The following is an 18,721-nucleotide window of genomic DNA, read 5'->3' as shown; positions in this document are numbered from 1 at the left end:
TTATGTATTATATTCAGCTGCTGTATTAGCCCAGACATGCAATGCCAAACTCATACAGGTGACAAATTTTTCGTAAATTACTGTTTTGATCGTCTCAGAAATAGATAGTTTCGCGAGCTAATCCAAACACCCTTAGCTGCTGATATTATTGCCAAGTTGGCATCTTTTTGAATTTTTGTATCTAAGTTAGAACGTTCTGTTATATAGTGATATCACTGGTGATATGCGATTTGAATTTACTTTGTTTATGCTTAAAAGCATTGATTAAAATTGAAGATCCCTATCCCATTTTGTACTTGTTAAGCTTTTAAAGGGGTTCTGCCGCTTCTTCTATTGAAATGGTTTACGGTTAAATACTTTGATTGCAAATAGAATTTTTAAATACAAAATTAGTATTTTCTGCCTATTTTATTTACCGGAATTATTTTACACGCTACGCAGTGTGCAGAAGCTTACACCGACTTCTGATCACGTTAATCAATGAAAGAGACGTCTTTGTTTTCAATGACTTACAATAGCACTTTGATGATTTATTTTTTCGATTTACAAAGAGTTATATTATATAATATACATTACAAGAGGGGAAAATATCGCTTTAAACCTAAATCGACTGTTTAAACCGGTCCCGCAAACCAGCCCAGTCAGAAATTTATATTTATTTACTTTTGGACACATTTCACGCTCACAAGTAGTACATCCAGCATATGCACGCACACCCAAGACTTCTAACAGACTTATTGCTTGGATCGAAAATACCATTTTTCTTCATTTTCTTGGACATGTGGTAGATTGAGGATCTTAATTCGATTTCACAAAAGGGATAATGTAAATTAAATGTTCTTCGTTTTATGTAGAGTGTGAGAAAAAGAAAAAAACAGGATTGAGGTTTTACCTGTTTTAATATTTTTCAAGTTCGTTGCTGACCACATTCAAAACATTAATAGCTGTGAACATAATTCGTCTAACATTCTACCATGTCGCCGCAAAATAAGAGCCCTAGCGATAAAGAGTCGCAAACGTACAAAACAGCTTCTTTTTAATATAATATCATTACAGAGGCATCTCATGTCCTCAACGCGTATGGACAGCGTCCAGGCTTTTCTGCCGAGTCCGCATTTGCAGTCTATATTGCACGCCGCAAGGTTTGTTGGACAAGCGGCCAAATGATGTCGATAACGGTTGTGACAGATTGTCAGACGCGCACGCACGCTCGCGGTGCGCGCGCAACCTTCTCACAAAACCCGTTTTACATTAAAGTATCGTCTAAGATCTTAACTTTAGTTTTTATTTTATAAAGGATGAATGTTGATTATAATTATGAGTTTCAAAATTTATTAACATAATAATATAATTCACATTAATATAGTAATCAATTATAATAAAAAACAAAAAATAATATTTAGAGAACTGTAGCAAAATTTATAAATTTTTATTTGAAAGCAAATTCTCGGCAGTACCTACACGGAACAATAAATCAAAGCAAACAACATTTTTGCAGTAACAGTGCGCGTGTAACGGCTAAACGCGTAACGTACGTTACATGCAGTGACTTCAACAGTGAGTGAATCTGAATAATCCAATTAAGACATCGACCTAGCTACTAAGTAGACGAGATGTTATGTAACTAAATTGCACAGGTAATGCCCTATATTACTTACACGTTCCGACATAATATTAATCACGTCAATTTAAAATATGATAGTTGCATCGTCTCAGATGTGTTCGGGTGTTACTCCGTGAACTTATTTGAAACTAATCAGTGTTGGTTTCTTCTTAGAGCACTATTGTATTAGGTAAGAATATGTTGATGTGCAAAATATTCTAAAATTACTATTCACTTCAGTGACTATGATAAAATGTGCCATCATTCTTGTTATGGTGAAAAAATACCATTATAAGTCTCAATTTCCGACTTTATAAATAAGACTAGCTTGATGTATATCAAATTCGAATGACCAGTTGATAATGAAGTCCCAATTACATCGTCAATACTCTTTGTAATTTTACTCTTACTACTAAACCTGCTCGCGCATGACTGCTGAAACATTTCAATTGTAAAATATGAGAGGGCTACCTGATTTAACGAGGCATTGTTATGGATCCATTTGGCAATACAGCCGGTCCACCTGCCGTGCCACAGGCCCCGAGCCGATTTGGCCGTCTGCGATTCGAAGCACGTGCCCCGTATTTTTTCAAGCGCTCCCTTGCCTTATTGGATTTTTAACCTGTCCGAATTGCAGCTGTAATATACATTCAATCGCGAATGAAGGACGATATTGTTTATTTTTATAGCGAGTGTGATAATTGCCAATTTCTTTTTCAACATTACAATATTGGTAAACTATTTTCAAGTAGAATATTAATAAAAGTTTGAAGCGTAAGTTCTGACGTAATATACGAATAGTGCGCTAGCTTTGCTTCTTTAAAAATATGTTTAACTGTTTTCTTAACGTATATTTTCAAAACCAAATAAAAAGATGTTTTAACTGCGTTAAAATATTTATTTCTTATTCATTGCCTGTGTGTAGTCACTAGTCCTTTTTAATTACTCGTTACTGTTACAAGCCGAGTCAGGATTCCCATGTGTAATGAGTGTAAAAGAGGTCAAAGACCTCTCAAACGATTTCTGTACAACCGCCACGACTTCCCTTTGATATTCAAAGAAGGCTGGCAGTCGCCAAAGGGCGAGTACACATAGCAATTTAAACTTAAGACATTCGTTTCTAACTCGCCCTGGTATGAACACATCTTTTTAAAACCATTATTACAAAAGTCGTGTGCTGCTAGTGTCCAACAACATGTTTCATTAAATTTGCAATATTAGAACATGCCATTTTAAAGCACTTTATACACTTCGGACACATGTTACGTAGTCGTAACAGTGTTAATGTGTTGTGCAGTTTCAAAGTCCTAATGTCGAATACAAAACTTTTTGTGTTCTTTTTATACGTATGTTATACATACCGGTAAAGATAAATAGACAGATTGTTAATAGAAAAGTGATATATTAAACAGTTAATTGGACGAAATGAATTCGGATTGTTTAATTATCTGTCACAATAACAAAGCGCAGAGTCGTGTGGCGACGTATATACTTGAGGAAGTGCCTACCGCTAGGATGAACACCAATGAGACAACTGCGTTTACAAACTTTGATTATGAATAAGATTATATCAGTTATTCCAAAATAATCGGGATCTTTTCAGGCAGACAAATCGCAGTATTATTAAAAAACAAATCTGTTAAATGTGTAAACCGTTTTTAGCAATAGATGTGTAATCTATGCTGCCCACGTGGCATTTCCACGTCATTAGCATATTCCGCGGTTTGCCTCTTTTATGGTAGTAAAACTCGGGGGCTTCCTGCGGCGCTTTGGCTCGGTCCGCTACATACAACGATTTCACAGGATTCGTAGGCCGACGAGCTCTTAAACGACTTAGGCAGATGTGCTATTTAGTGCTTGGGATGAAATGCCCTCATGTCGGGGCCTTGGCATAGGCTGTCACTCGTTGTTTAGCATTCTGACTGAAGGGCGAAACCGAAAGGGCCGAACCTTGACTTGTTACCTAGCTAATTATTATTATATTATAAGTATAATAAAAACATTGAGAATATATTGGTAAAAACATTATGAAATTAATAAAGGCAGTTTCCTTGCAGAATTTCTTATGAATTAGAATGATCTCAATCATACAATAATAATTAGCTGACAGGGATTCTTTTCTCCGTAAGCACAGGCCGACCGATTTTATTAAAACCACATTCATTGCTCGCTAGACAAGTACCAGAACTGGATTCAATATGTACCTGGAAACTGCTATTTATACCCACCCACACCGGTAATTACTGTTAAACTGAATCGTAACTGTTAAGTACATTTTGTTTAATTTAAATATTGTTTACGTGCTTTTATGTAAACTACACAACGAATAAGCTAATTTTATATTTAAAAATCAATATTTATTAAGTTAGAATATGTTCAATTTGGTCATCAATATTTACATCGCAAATATAATTTACAAAAGAACACGGGAGTTGCAATATCAATAATAGTATACAAGCCAAAATCTTCAAGCGTTCAAATTCTGTCATTCAAAGTATTGTTTTTGGTACTTCGCGGGTTAATTACTCAATTTCATATTTTCGGAACACACTTAAGCGATCATAACATTTCAAGCACTCTGTTGTCTGCAACAAAATTCAAATAAATAACACATGTAGAGTGTTATAAAAACCACAGCTTTATCCTTTTAGTTCAGTGCAGGCGGCGTAGTCTGCACTCGCTTACCTGCTTGGCCAGTATTTCCCTCCCCTCCTGCTGCTCCTCAAACATGAACAGCTATAGTCCTTCTCTTTCTAACTTGTCTTGATGCGGACTTTCATGACGTAATATATATATATATATATATATATATATATATATATATATATATAAATATCAGCAAACGTATAATATATGTAACTATCGGCTATAATCCCATGAGCAGAATAAATAAAAAGCTAACTAGCAAATTGATGACATCACTTTTATTTTGTCACTCTAGTTAAACAAAGACAGCTTTGAATACACAAACTAGAAGGAGGTCGATTTCGACCTAGAAATTTTGGAATTGACATATAATGTTATTCGTTATGTCCGAGATCATTTTATTTTGTGCTTGCATAGACAAACTAAACTTAATTATTTTTTGTTGCTTCGATGTTCATCTAGGAAGCGAATCCGACGAATAAGATGATAGAGCGAGACACACAGCACGGATTAATACAAAAAAGATTTTTGGGACTCATCGGGGCGCTGGCAACAGGATCTCCGGATGCGTGAGCGAGCGTAGAGGACACCACATGTTTGCTTTTAAGTAGTTAACACCAACTTTTAATACTTTATAGGACATGTACATTTTGTTAACATAAACAATACTTTACGAAAAATCAATCTACTAAAATACATTTTGTAATTATTATTTATTAGATATAGTTTACTTAATTCAATTTTAAATTATTTTATAGAAAAAAATTAATAAACATGTAAATCATCACATATTTAGATATACATATTTTCTCCTTCGAAAATCGATGGTTTTAAAAATTACAGAAAAGAATGTTACTTTAACATATTAAGAAAAAGTCTTTTATGAAATACGGATAACTACATATTAAAATTAATTATTGTTTAGTGTCTGTACAAGTAGACTTTACTCACAGCCAGAAGGGGAAAAGTAAGATTCAATTAGATTTCAGAGTGATCACTTTTTACACGGATGATTTTATTACTGTTTTAAAGCTTTGCCATCTATTACCTATCATCCTGTACATAAATTTTAGGGGTTATTTATAAAAATAATCCTACAATATTTTACAGTCATGGTTGCTACCCTACAGTTAACATATGGCCGATATTCTTTACCCCGCACCACCCCACTCGTGTTGAAAGTTGAGAAGAGAGAACAAAAAAACCAAAGGCGGTACAGTTCAGTACACCTTGCAGGCTTTACAATCAACGCCTAAAATTTATACACTTACATTATTCTAAAATTTTAAAACAAGTAACGTTTTAAAATTTTTAGGTTTAATATAAAAATAATCCTTATAAATTTTTGAACTCAATCCGAATTTATAATAGATTTATGGATGCAATTTTCTTGTTCAACAAACAGTAAAATATTTCAAGTAAAAATAAATAGAAAAAGTTTTAAACAAACTTAATTTTTTTAATAATATTCAGGACTTAAATATCCTGTCGTGGCGATGCAGCAAAAAACAGTTTACATTTTAACAACAATACCTATACGATTTGGATCAGTCTTCGTATTGTACAAGTCTTCGCAAACCGGTGCCCCCCTCCACCGCACAGCAGTCGAATGCTTCGAATATCACAAGTGCACGATCGAGCAACGGATCAAGCGATGCAAATGGAGTAGGATTGGGCACAGAAAACATGCAAGTCATGAATTGCAACTCCAAAGGGGAAACGTTAACATTACCGCCTTAAGGAAACCTGGCGCACTGGTGGTGCCAGAAGTCAAACGCTCGACAGAAGAAAAACGGCACGGAGTAAGTAGAAGCTCGAAACCTAAGACATCACCTACTGGATATTCATCATAAACATCGTCTGCCCCATGTCAAGAAACATAGAAATATAGAGACTTTTAATCGAAAATGCTTAACCTTTTATCATACCATTGATGACGTTCTCACTGCATAGTTAATTTCAAACAAGATAAATAAAATTTCAAAATATTCCAAAACACCCACACATATCTATGCAGAATAAGAATAATCCAATGTGAATACATTTTATAGCACGTTTTCCTTGAGCGCTTCGCAATGGGCGCGTAAAATACATACCAGATCTTGATTGTTTGTTCAATAAACTTAGCTCTAATCCCTTCATACGTAATTTAACATTGAAATCACATGTAAATCTTATGCATTAATACATGGTTTAATAAAAAAATAATACTCGAATAATTTTATTCAATTATTGTTTTGAAGTTTAACAAGTTCCTAAACTTGCCTCCATTTGGTTTTAGTAAATCACGATAGAAACGCTATTGTTTTGTGTGAAAAGAGAAAAAAAGAGTTCATTCTAAATTCCTCCGCCAAAAGTGGGTTAAAGCGAAATGAACTGTCTTCAATTTTTTCGTGCGAAATTGAAATTCTTAAACAAAATTCATCACATTATATTTTGTCTTTACCGTATTAATTTTAAAAAATTCCTCAATATTCCAGAGAAATAAATTATTCTGTTATATATTTCAAATTTTGTAACATGTAACAAAATTGTATTTAGTCGATAGACGGTTACTATTTGCGTGTCCCCCTTCAGGCAAAATATGGCCCCTGGCAATGACTTTGCACACATTTTCGAAAATTAATTTAAATTTGATTTCCGTAGATGGTTTTCAAGGATATCGAATATGGGCGATATGGAAAATTGTATTTTAAATTTAAAGGACTGGTATAAACAAGAAGAGCAATTATGATATCAACAATACAAACATTAAGTGTTTTCCGTTATGAAATACATAGGTAATATATTAATTTTATATACCAAATAACTTACAATAATATAAACTTTCAATTTTATTCAGTCTTGTATTCTGCGTCTATTACACTAGTTGTCGGTAGTAATTCATTAAATTAAATCTACTAACTTAACGTTAACTTTATTTACATGCCGACTTGTTCTCCGTTATTTAAGTATTTTCATAAAAACTCTAAAAAGAATCTAAGCGATAGTTTCATACAGGCTAAAATACTCCAAAATCCAGATATGAGTGTAGACATAACCGTTATGTTCATATAAAATTGTAAATAAGTGGAATGGGAAAATAGTGTGCGAAAAAGAGAGTGGGAACAGGCAGACAAACGGCCATTGTGCGGGCGAATGGTGGCATGCAACCGACCCCGGCCATTGTGTAGCGAACAAAGTCTGCTTACCTGTGGCTGTCCGTAATGTTACCAGCCGCCGGCGACCAGGTAGCTTCGTCTTCTGCAACTACTTGTACGACAGATTTCATGCAACTTATAATCTTCACATATCAACTACATAATTTTTAGCGAATTTACTACACATAAAAAAATATTTATTATAAAAAGGAAACCTTATCTGGTAGACCTTTAGAACAGTTATGAGGAATGATGACTTCCTTTGACTTAAGTTTGCAGATGTACTACGCGTTAACGAGCGCTAAGCGCATCAGTTCTAATTAACTGTCGAGAGGCATCTGTAAAAGATCTATCTCAAATACTCTGTTCAAAAATAACTACAACGGATGCGTTGTTACTCTAGTAAATGAAAATAAATTTTATATTAGATACAATGTGACCGCCGTAGTTCTTGGAGTTGCGCAAATTAGTTTGCATTAGCAATCGTTTGACATCCATTTAGCATAAATATCATATCCGTCTGATGTTACGCGGATGCCGCGAGTCACATCGCCGTGGCACACATCTTTTACTTCTGGCTATTAACAAACGCAACTTTCACGAAGCCTTAGTCACAATGTTGAATCAATTTAACGCTGCAATCACCAAATCTGTTTTCTGCATCATGAAAATTATTACATGTATTAATCCATAATATAAGCAGAATTGGTGTTTTTATCCGAAATCTAAAAGCTATTCTTTGAGCGTTGCTAAATGGGGTGAATAATTTTGAAGCTTGATTATACACGGTAGAATTAATTTATTTATATACGATAGCGAAAAACTTTTGTTGATATCGCTTTGGTGTATAGTAGTATAGTAGTAACTAGAAGTATGAAGTGAGCTCTCGCATTATTTTAAACGAAGAATTTATAATAACTAAAATAATAACAAGTTTCGGGACGCCGCAAACGTTGCGTGTAAATCCATAAATGTACGAAATTTCTTTGCGAGTAAGAAAGACTGTGGTCATTGAATTTAGAAAAATTTACAAAAATATCAAATTCCTTCTTTGAAAAAACTAGAGCATTGAATTCCAAAGCTAATATTTTATAAAATGGACCCAAACTACAAAAATTTTATAGGCTATTTTGGAATAATTAAAGTATAAAACCTGTTTATTGCTAGTTTATGTATTTTTAAATGTAAACGGACATTGCGGTAATTAAACAATAAATCAACCGTATTTTCCTCGAAAATCTGTTCATGATTCGTCTGTTTATTTGACGCAAAACAGAAACTTTCTAATTTAGAACCGAAGACAACCCCGCGGTCTAATGCATATATGTTAAAAAACACGATAGATGTGTATATGTGTGAATAACTCATTTTAATGTATTGTTATAACGGCTTACCGTTGATAGTACTATTCTTGTGAAAGTTTTCATTGACATTAGAATTAGGTTTTATGTTTTATTAACCTCTCATTATAATGCACGCTAAATGTGGCGCTTTCGTATGTTAATATCACACACAAGTTTTATATATTTGAATTTTTTTGTTAAGACAGAAAACAGGTTGAATATTCTTTTATTGTTATTATCGCAATAAATCCTTTCATCAATCGATTTCTTAGTTATATATATTACATAAAAAGTTACTTCTGTCTAATATGGCAGAAGTGATACATTTGTAAAAATATTTCAAAGTGTATTAAGTAACAGAGAGAGTTGTGATTATAAACAAATATAGATTTTGTTATATTTGTATCAACTGCCTATAAGAAGGAAAAGAACATTAGCTGGCCACTAATTTATTGGCAGTTGGTATTAAAAAGCAAAAGAATCAAACGTTCCTCGCGGGCTGCAAGGCGAGATGCCTCGGTAAGATGGCGCCCCACCGGTCGCGGCAGCACACCTGCATACAAACTGGTTCCGAACAACATTTCACTCTCTTAACATCATCGCCCTTGCCTAATTTACTTGAGATACAAGTTTAAGTATGATGTTTTTTTTGTTATCTTTAAATTTATACTGCCATCTGCCGACTTTAGCAACCACTTATATGTTTATTTTTAACATAGCTATATAAAGCAACATATGAACTGTACTCGGCTATGTTAATTTCGAACCCGCATGCTAAAACAAATTGATTTTAAAGTTTACAAATATGTTATTTACATTGAAATAATTAAACGTGAATATCGGTAGTAAAATAATTACACTTTTTTGGTAATTTATATGTAGTTATTACAATAACTTCTAACTTCTATACAATATTTTCCTGAATTCAACAATATTTATGTTAACAATGGATACATGTTACAATATATTTTTAATAAATTAAATTAATAATAACGTTCTTAAATCGTAAGTAAAATTGGAAAGTGACAAGAAGCTACATATGATATGGAAATAGACACTTTACTTAACAACTTTACAGGAAAATGGCGACGGCGACCGGCGTAACCAATCCAACTGGCTGCTGGAGAGACTCTGTGAAACGTCTGAACGAACCCACGTAAGGGTATGTTACGTCAATACTATCAAACAAACTTTCTAACGTGATTTTCGTTTATATATGCGTTATTGACTGTAATGGCACTTGTCAGAGATTAGGGAAAAGTGACTCGTGAAACGACTCCACTCGAAGAGAGACGTGAAAATCTCAGTGATGTGTGCTTCTGCTGCATTTTGTTTTTAAAAATATTAATGAAAATTAGGAATCATACAGTAAAGGACAAGCATTACAGGTTCACTGCAAAAAAGTGAAAAACACTGTTTCTGCCCAGACAACATTGAAGATTGCTCAGAAATAATATTTTAATAAAAATAAAATTTTAATACTCTAACACTTTCAATTTTAAATGGATCACCTTACTTAAGATGCTACGCTTAGTTATCACCCTGTCGGCAACTTAAAACATCACGATTACATTAAAACTATTAATAATATAAAATTAAGTTAAGTACTATAGGGATTCACACTAACGTAAAAAAATGTTGATCGAATAAAAATTCTTTAACTAGTATCATCACACAAACTGACACTCGACAATTTTGGAATGCCTCATTTTGAAAAGCAGTCTTAGAGCTCAACTGCGGCGCTCATACCAGCCGCTGTATAAACTATGTACATAATATGTTTATAATAATCCGGTTCACGGGCCCCGGACCTACTGAATTATTGAGCCTACCATCTTGTGACTCAAAGTGGTCATCGTGACTTGTGCTGCGGAGGACCTTGTATTACAAACCATTGTAGATCGCCGATTTATATACGTACTAATGGCGTATACATAAATTAGAGAAATACGATTCGATAATCGTTGTGTACTGTATTGAAATTATTTTACTATTTCTCTATATATAATTTATACATCGCTGGTAAGATCCTTTAGGCGAAAAAAAGTCTTCCCATTTACAAGGCTTTGCAACTAATTAGCGAATAAGTCTGGGCTAATGAGTTATACTTACAGTAACGAGTTTATACGTGGATTTGGATACAACTTTTTTTTTATCGAAAACCTGGACAAACACCGCATGTCTTGGGCTCGGCATATCAGTTACTATCAAGTGAACAACTCACCACATAATGTTTCATAAAGAATTTTTTTCCGATATACTTTGTAATTTTAATTCTATGTATTATACGTTCTTTATAATAAAAATGAACGTATAATAGAATTGTTGCCTTTCGAATGTATAAGTTAAGAACGACGGCTGCAATCGCTTCACTTCTAAAAATAATGTTGTTTTAATATATCAAAGTTAAATATTAAGTTTGAATGTATCAAAAGATAAACATTGACAGTGACCTGACGCCAGTAGCCATTGGATAATGTCGGCCTGCATGGAGCGATTACACTGCTAATCCTGTTAACTGAGAGACCAAAACAAATATTTTTAGATCTCAATCAATTGAAAGTCTATCAGTTATATATTAGTCTTCAGTGTTATCTTAGTTAAATGTTTCGGAATGATTCTCATTGTTAAGATGTTATTTCTCGTAGTTATTTGCGTTAATTATATATCTTCTATACTCAATAAAATTTACTATGGTATGGTAATGGTCTTCTACACTTACTACTGTAACTTTTGTTTAATCATAATTGCCTGTGCATACCAACCTACTAACTAGACTTACCTGGAAACCTTTTATTAACCTAAATAGTAAACGATGTTGGTTTCTTAATAAAATTAAAATAAATCGATGCAACTAAACTATTGCACACAATACATTAAATAATTCCTTTTGTAATTGCTGTAATTCCGTATAATTTCTATAGCACTGCCCGATTTCTCGCCCACAGATCGTATGTTTCTAGACGTAGTTATAACGAAATACTGAACATGTGAAGAAAATGTAACAATCTACAAATAATATTCTAGAGCGGACGACTTAACAAAGCGCCAAAATCGGTTTGTGGAACGAAACCCAAGAATAAAAAAACTAATCAACTAATATTATGAACTATATAACGTAAAGTAACAAATAAGTTTTTCGATAAACACTGGAAATTAATTAGTTGTACTAAACTTTAAAAAGTTTATTTAAAAATAACGTTACAGACCATACTTTATTTAATATAATATTAAAATACATTTAAATAAAACGCCAATGTCTTTGATGAAAGTAAGTTTCATATCATTTAAAGCGGTCAGTTTCCATAACTCAGTTCAGTTCTCATACTATCCTCAAAAACATGAAAATATCACTAAAATGTTTGATTTTTATAAACAGTCGGTTAATTTAATGTCTAAAAATGTTTTTACAAAACAAAACAAAAACGTGATAATATGATAAAGATCTTATGAGATAATAAACGTATGAAACAATTGTAACTAAATAGGAGTAAGAACATGGTGAATAGCAACTACGGCCACGGCAATGGAAAGGCTCGTGTGCACGAGGTGAGTCAGAATGTAGGCAACTTAACCCGCTTACCTGCACAAAACAGCAACAAAGTAAATGGTGAAAGCAAATGATAAATCCCCATGTTGGTGCTGCAATAATAACTTTCGAGTCACTTTTATCCAAACAATAAATGCTAAGCGCCCATCTTCTAACACTATTTTTTGTTTTTATTTACTTCGAAACTTCTTATCTTCAACTTGAACCGTTACACACGCGGCGGAATGTATTTAGTTCCACTTAAAGAGAAACAATAAATTCTTGTTGTAACATGAAGAAGTCTTTTAAAAGTCCCATTATCTACACTTTAAACATGATTTTTGTTTCATTTTGTATTTCTTCCAGTAAACTTTCGCGCGAACAAACGTTTTATCGACACGCGTCACTACAGAGCAACGGTTTGTACAAAGCTGGTAGCCTGAATAAAACCGGTTAGTAGTGTTGCCAGTTAAAGCAAATATATTTCCCTTGAATAATTTACCAATAATACCATTAAAAAAATAAAATTTTACCAAGATTTTTTAAAGATACATTAAAAAAGTGAATATTTTAAGACCAAAGGACGGCAACATTTTAAAAAATAAATTTGTTATTTACTATACTTTTTCTTATAACTGATTGATGTTTAAATTATTTTTATGCTTTTGTAATTAGGGAGGTGATATTTTCATTGAAATAAATATTGTATTTTTAGGTACAAAATAAATTATTGTTTTCAGGACATAAATAGACGTTTAGCAAACCTTAAACGTACGGAACGCATTTTATAAAATTCAATTATTGGTTTTATGTACTTATCTTTATTGATCTTAGTATGTTTATATCTAAACTGCTAAGCATCTTTTCAAGTGTTGTCTTTAAACATATAAAAATAGATTTATCCTTTTGCAGTAGACGTCCATCGGCTGAAAAGAAGAAGAAGTTATCTAGATTTTTTGAACTTTTTACATTTATTTTTTATGTAAATAGTTTAAAAATATTACAAATTGTTACTGATTATTGAAATATTACAAAAAAAACTTAATGTTAAGAAATGCTTTTCTATTACATACTATTCAAATACAATCCCCCTTCTGAAAATAGATATTTGATGCGCTTTTTGGAATAGGGTCAGAGACACAGACGGTATTTGCATAAATTTAGCCAATTTGACAGGGAATGAAATATGAAGGGTCGATTTTCAGGGTAGGGAAATACACGTTACTGCCTTCTGTCAGAGCGGGGACAGCACGTGCCCAAGGCGATGTAAGTCGGACAACCCTAGCAATCACTGAAATTGCGCATCGTACGACCCTCCGCCAAAAACAACTATTACGGCTTTATTAAGATCAGTTACCAGTCAAAGGGACACTCATAATTTAATTACGATCCCTTTACGGGCTTTTGTTAACACACAAAAGTTATTTTCGTGACACTTACGTCTGATCTTGGAAATTTTCACATAGATTATATATTTTATTGCCATGTTAACGCATTATTTGTTGTACTCGTACACGAGTACAACAATTATTGTTAATTGATGTACCGTATTTACATCAAATTTATAAAATTCTACTGTCTTTCAAAATGTCTCACCAATAAAAATAATTGTATTGTGCTCAAGTATCAAAGTTAAAACTCATCACTTGTCCCATAAATTACGTCAAACCCAGAAAAAATGTGAAAAAGCTCTGATACGCAGTATACTTTTGCCATTATTATGAAGTACTTAATTTCGGTTAAATATGATTATAACATTTTGTTCTTGTTACATAAATTATTTAGGACAAAAATAAGAGTTATATTGAACAGCATTCAAAATATTTAGCGAGAATTTACATTAGTAACAAATATTAGTCTATTTATTTTGCGATGATTTTGAACAACTTGTTTTATTGATAGTAGAATAATTATTGTAACTTAAAACAACATTGTTACTTCATCTTTAAACATCATCGGTTCTTCTTGAATATTCTCATGTTTTAAACTCATATATGATAATGATGTTTGTGTATCTACACTTTCAACATTTCTAAACAGTTATTATATATCATCCCTCTTATATGAGATGAACACGAAAGGGGAATGATTTGTCGATATGCAAGAAACAGGCGTTCACCCCCAGTTTTAACGAATTCGGCATACCGACGCTAGGTATACCTAACTTGTACACCCCATTTATGTATGTCCAATGTTTACTTCGTAACGCTTGTGCCTGTTTGTTAACAAGTTTTTTAGCCTTTTAAAAAACAATTTACGACACAATTAAAATATTTTTTTTAACTTTTACAGTCATGTTTACGTTGCGTTATGTACCAACAGTTAGCAGAATAATAACAAACTTGTGTTTTTTGTGTTATGTTGAGTGTTTATATATTCGTAAAGAGTTTCATTAGGGATAATACTTTAATTTCATCTCTTATGATATAAAAAAAACTCAAAGATGTCTATACTGTTTGTAGTCGAAGTTAAATTTCGTACGAAGCTTTCTTTATGAATTGGATAGTAGATTTTTGGTATTTTCATTTCAAATTTGGTTACTCAATCGACTATAAAAAATTTATGAATACGAAAATTTTATAAAAATTTTTTTGTCATGGTTAGTCTGGCCATTAATAATGTTATGATTAAAAAAAGTAATTTAAATTTGTAAATACTCATTCTCATTTTGTTAATTCTTGTTTTGGCGCCAATCGTTGAGAAATTATTTAGTGAAATAAAAACTGAGTGAAGTGCTAAAGAAAATACAATTGTTTATTAGCGTTACACAAATTACATATAAATCCAAAAGCCATTTTCGAAACTGTCCATCCTGCCTAATACCACGTTATTAGTCGAATGTTTATGTTAGGAACCTCTATAGGTCTCAGAAAACGATCTGGTGTTCAACGTAGTATTTTTTTCGAAAGAAGAAATTATACCACTGGAGGAAAAATATCAGTAAGCATTTAATTGGTTATCTTAAGCAATACCCAAAGTTTTTTTTAAGAACTTAAGTTATTTAAGGAAAATAATTACTTCATGAATTTTTACACGATATGATGATTGAGAAGGTGGTTACGCCTCACAACAACACCATGTTCCATAACAAAGAATAGTTCTTTCAGCACCGGGTCATAAAGCGTAGTTAGAAACAAAATTTTGGAAATTCAACAAGAATAGCCTTCGTTTACTCCCGATCTTAATCCTTAAGATTATGATTTATAGACAGTTTTAGAGGTTAAGGCATCCTCTAAACGCCACGATAATTTTAAGCCCCCTAAACAATCCATAACGTTGGCAGTGAAGAAATTTCCAATAAGGAGATTGCGTAATTCTATTGGTTAACTGGCTTCATTGTTTAAAGTACCCTATTAAAACCCAATGAGCATCTTATATTTTAATGATATTATAATAATGAATATACTAACAAATATTGCAGCAATAAATGTTTTATGTAATAGAAAAATAGGGAACTTTTTCGCGGCAGCGTTTATGGCTAGCTAGACTGATGTGTAATCTAAACTTTCCTTTGATTTAATAAGCTTAAAGCAGATAAATTACAATCTATTATGTATGTACATATCAAATTTTCAATAGTTACCTAATTTGTAGTTGTGGTTGGAAGTAAAATGTTTTTGATCGTCGTAAAGCCACACTGTTTTTACTGCATATCACTTTAGATCACTTGACCTACTTTATCTCGTTATTTTTATGTAAAAAAGTGTTTAAATATTTTTGGACGATTATTCTTTTCAAATGTTCATGAAATGAACTCAAAAATTACTATGAATTAATAACACTAAGAAAATTTCTTAATATTCTCACAAAACCATGTGTTCATTTTATGATATTGTTTTTAAAAATAAATGACAGAATTTTTATTTATTCAAATAAAAATAACCCAAGAACTGTGTTAATATATTTATAAGATTCATAATACTTTTATTCTGTCGAGAACAAAGACTCCAAAAGAGGAAGAATGAAAATCACCCTAATAAAAATGATCAATGATCTGGGAAAGCAGTCGAGTGAAACCTTCAGCGCTCCCCAAGAAGGAAATTGTTATTGTCTACGCCCCATCGAAGTGTTTTTTTAGGGAACACCGCAACAGATAAATTGTCTCTAGCGAAGCGTAAAAAGCAATGAAAGCATTTTCATTCCACAGGCACCCCTTTGTTCCCTGTGGAATCCTGAACTGTATCTACAAGCAGAGAAACCCCAAGGGCGCGGTGCCCATTTGGGGGCACTTTATGAAATGTTGATTGAATAAGAAATCGATCTGAAATTCTCGCTGATAGATAAACTGTATAATATTTACGACAAAATTGCTTTCCTTTTATTTAAAAACAATTACAAACTCCTAGAGTTTTTATAACTATTAATTAAAGTTTCAAATCTGATTATTTTATAAATTATGCGTTTTTCGCTTTCATGCCTCTATCGTTTTCTATATATTAATCTAAGTAATAAATAACTCGTAACCACTTATATTTCTTATGTGTTTTTTGAAAAGTCACCAACTTAGGGCAGGGTGTCGATAGTAGGGTGTGGGATTCTTCCTAGGGCCGGTAGGTCTTGTGGTAGTAACAACACGAAGTATTAACTACCTAAGCAGAAGTGTGATTATTCATTCTCTATTGTCTATTATTTCGATAAAGTTATTGCAGCTAGCCCTAAGGCTTTTACAGCTTTATCGGATACTATATATTATTCATTAGGGCTTTGATCGTATTTATATCGACGTAAATGAACAATTTTATTTCCATGGAATTCCTCATTTCGATGCGCCGATGACGTACTGTAGCTTCTATATAAATATTAATCTGTTGGAGAAACCTGACTCGGATAAAGTAATACCATGTAAATATCAAGTGGAAACAAGTGCAGTAACGCTCCTGTTACTCGTCTCTCAAACGACTTGAAAAATAAACAATTTTGCGACTACCTAAGATGGAATTATTTTACATATATATTATACTTGTTACAAATTCACTTCCGCAAAGAGCTCCGTATATAACATTAACATCGGTATACACGCGCAATATGTGCATAGTTCTTAGTTCTAAAACAAATAAGAAATTTCCTCGCTGATAACATAATATTTTGTTATCACTGAAACGAATACAAGGGAATTACACAAATTCTCAATATTTTATGTAGTTAGGGGACATCTTTTTAAGAAATTATGGGACTAACTTATTAGTGGCGTGAGGTAATCAAACAGAGAGCTGGACAACTTGGACCAAAAATACACCTAAAAATTCATCGACTACTCTCTGACTATGAATCGTATTAGTATTGACATATATAACGACATTACATATTTTTATTATTATATCGACATTATATATGTTTCATAATAGTATTAAAGAGACGAAAGACCCAGCGAAGGCTCCAAAGTTTTTGGAAAAGACTAGTTTATCGGTTGATGCAATTGAAAAGAGAAGAACGAAACACAGTGTTGACACACTGGTGCAGCAGAGCTAACAGACATACTAGAGGTAAAATGGTTCTAAGTGTACACAAATGTCGCTAAGCCTGGTGATTGCATGGTCAAAGAACTTAGAGCCAAGCTGTCGCGACACAATACTGAGGCTATGTCAGACATAAGCTTGCACGAGATTAGGATGACCTTAAAACAGCTCAAAAACAACAAGTCGTCGGATGAAGAAATACCATCAGAGCTTATGAAAGCGAGAGGAACACTAGTATTGAAGGTCTTTAAAATTCGTCTTGTTAGAGAGTAAAACACCAGAAGTATGGAACAGAGGCGAGATGGTGCTGTTCTTCGAGGTGATAACACCTTATTGCACAATTATAGACCCATCATGCTTTTGAGCCATGTTTATAAGTTGTTTTCAAGTGTCAGCGCCAACGCTTCGAAAGCTGGTTTGATGACTTCCACCTCCTCGAACAAGCTGGTTTCTGAAGAAGTAGTGGGTGGGCAACATAGCATGGAGAACAGGTGGCCGTTGGGGCATACGTACCGGCAAACACCACATAGGACATCCGCTTACAAGGTGGCTCGAGGATCTCGTTAAGTTCCTCAATAGACAGGTCGCTTCCAACCGGTTACACCTGTATATCTTGCAGCTAAAATAATAAATATTGAAGTATAATGTTGAAATTTCGTTTATAATCCAGTAAATTAATTTAAAATATAATTTTGTACAATACAATTGCGATAGAACTATCTTTAACATTTAGGACGATAAATTCAATGTTACTGGTAGTCTACCAGCAAAATTACTGGCGTTAAATAATAAAGTAACCGAGTTGCCGACAGTTTGTATTTAGTATTACTAAGTAAACAATTCATTTATAACTTCTAAGTTTCGCAATCTTTTAGTATAATCTTATCATTAGTCTTTGCTTGGAGTTTTGTATTAGTAACTGTCTCCTGATTAGTTATATAATGATAATTATTCCTTTAAAATATGTTAGTTTCTAATAGAACTGTTTTTAAAAGTAAATTCTT

General features: G+C 32.8%; 1 protein-coding gene across 1 annotated transcript in view; it reads right to left on the bottom strand.

Moving 5' to 3' along the window:
• Window positions 1–12,700, bottom strand: part of LOC137932597 (B-cell receptor CD22-like) — a 38,208-nt gene extending 25,508 nt beyond the window's left edge. The window contains exon 1 of the mRNA XM_068776197.1: window positions 12,316–12,700. Coding sequence (XP_068632298.1) covers window positions 12,316–12,367 — 52 coding nt within the window. The 5' untranslated portion in view covers window positions 12,368–12,700. The remainder of the gene's footprint in view (window positions 1–12,315) is intronic.
• Between the last annotated feature and the right edge of the window lie 6,021 nt (window positions 12,701–18,721).

Source organism: Battus philenor, unplaced genomic scaffold (genome assembly GCF_028537555.1).
Source record: "Battus philenor isolate CCGP_79_NKW_IND1 unplaced genomic scaffold, ilBatPhil1.0.hap1 SCAF_12, whole genome shotgun sequence".
Taxonomy (NCBI): domain Eukaryota; kingdom Metazoa; phylum Arthropoda; class Insecta; order Lepidoptera; family Papilionidae; genus Battus; species Battus philenor.
This window is presented reverse-complemented; position numbering and strand designations above follow the sequence as displayed.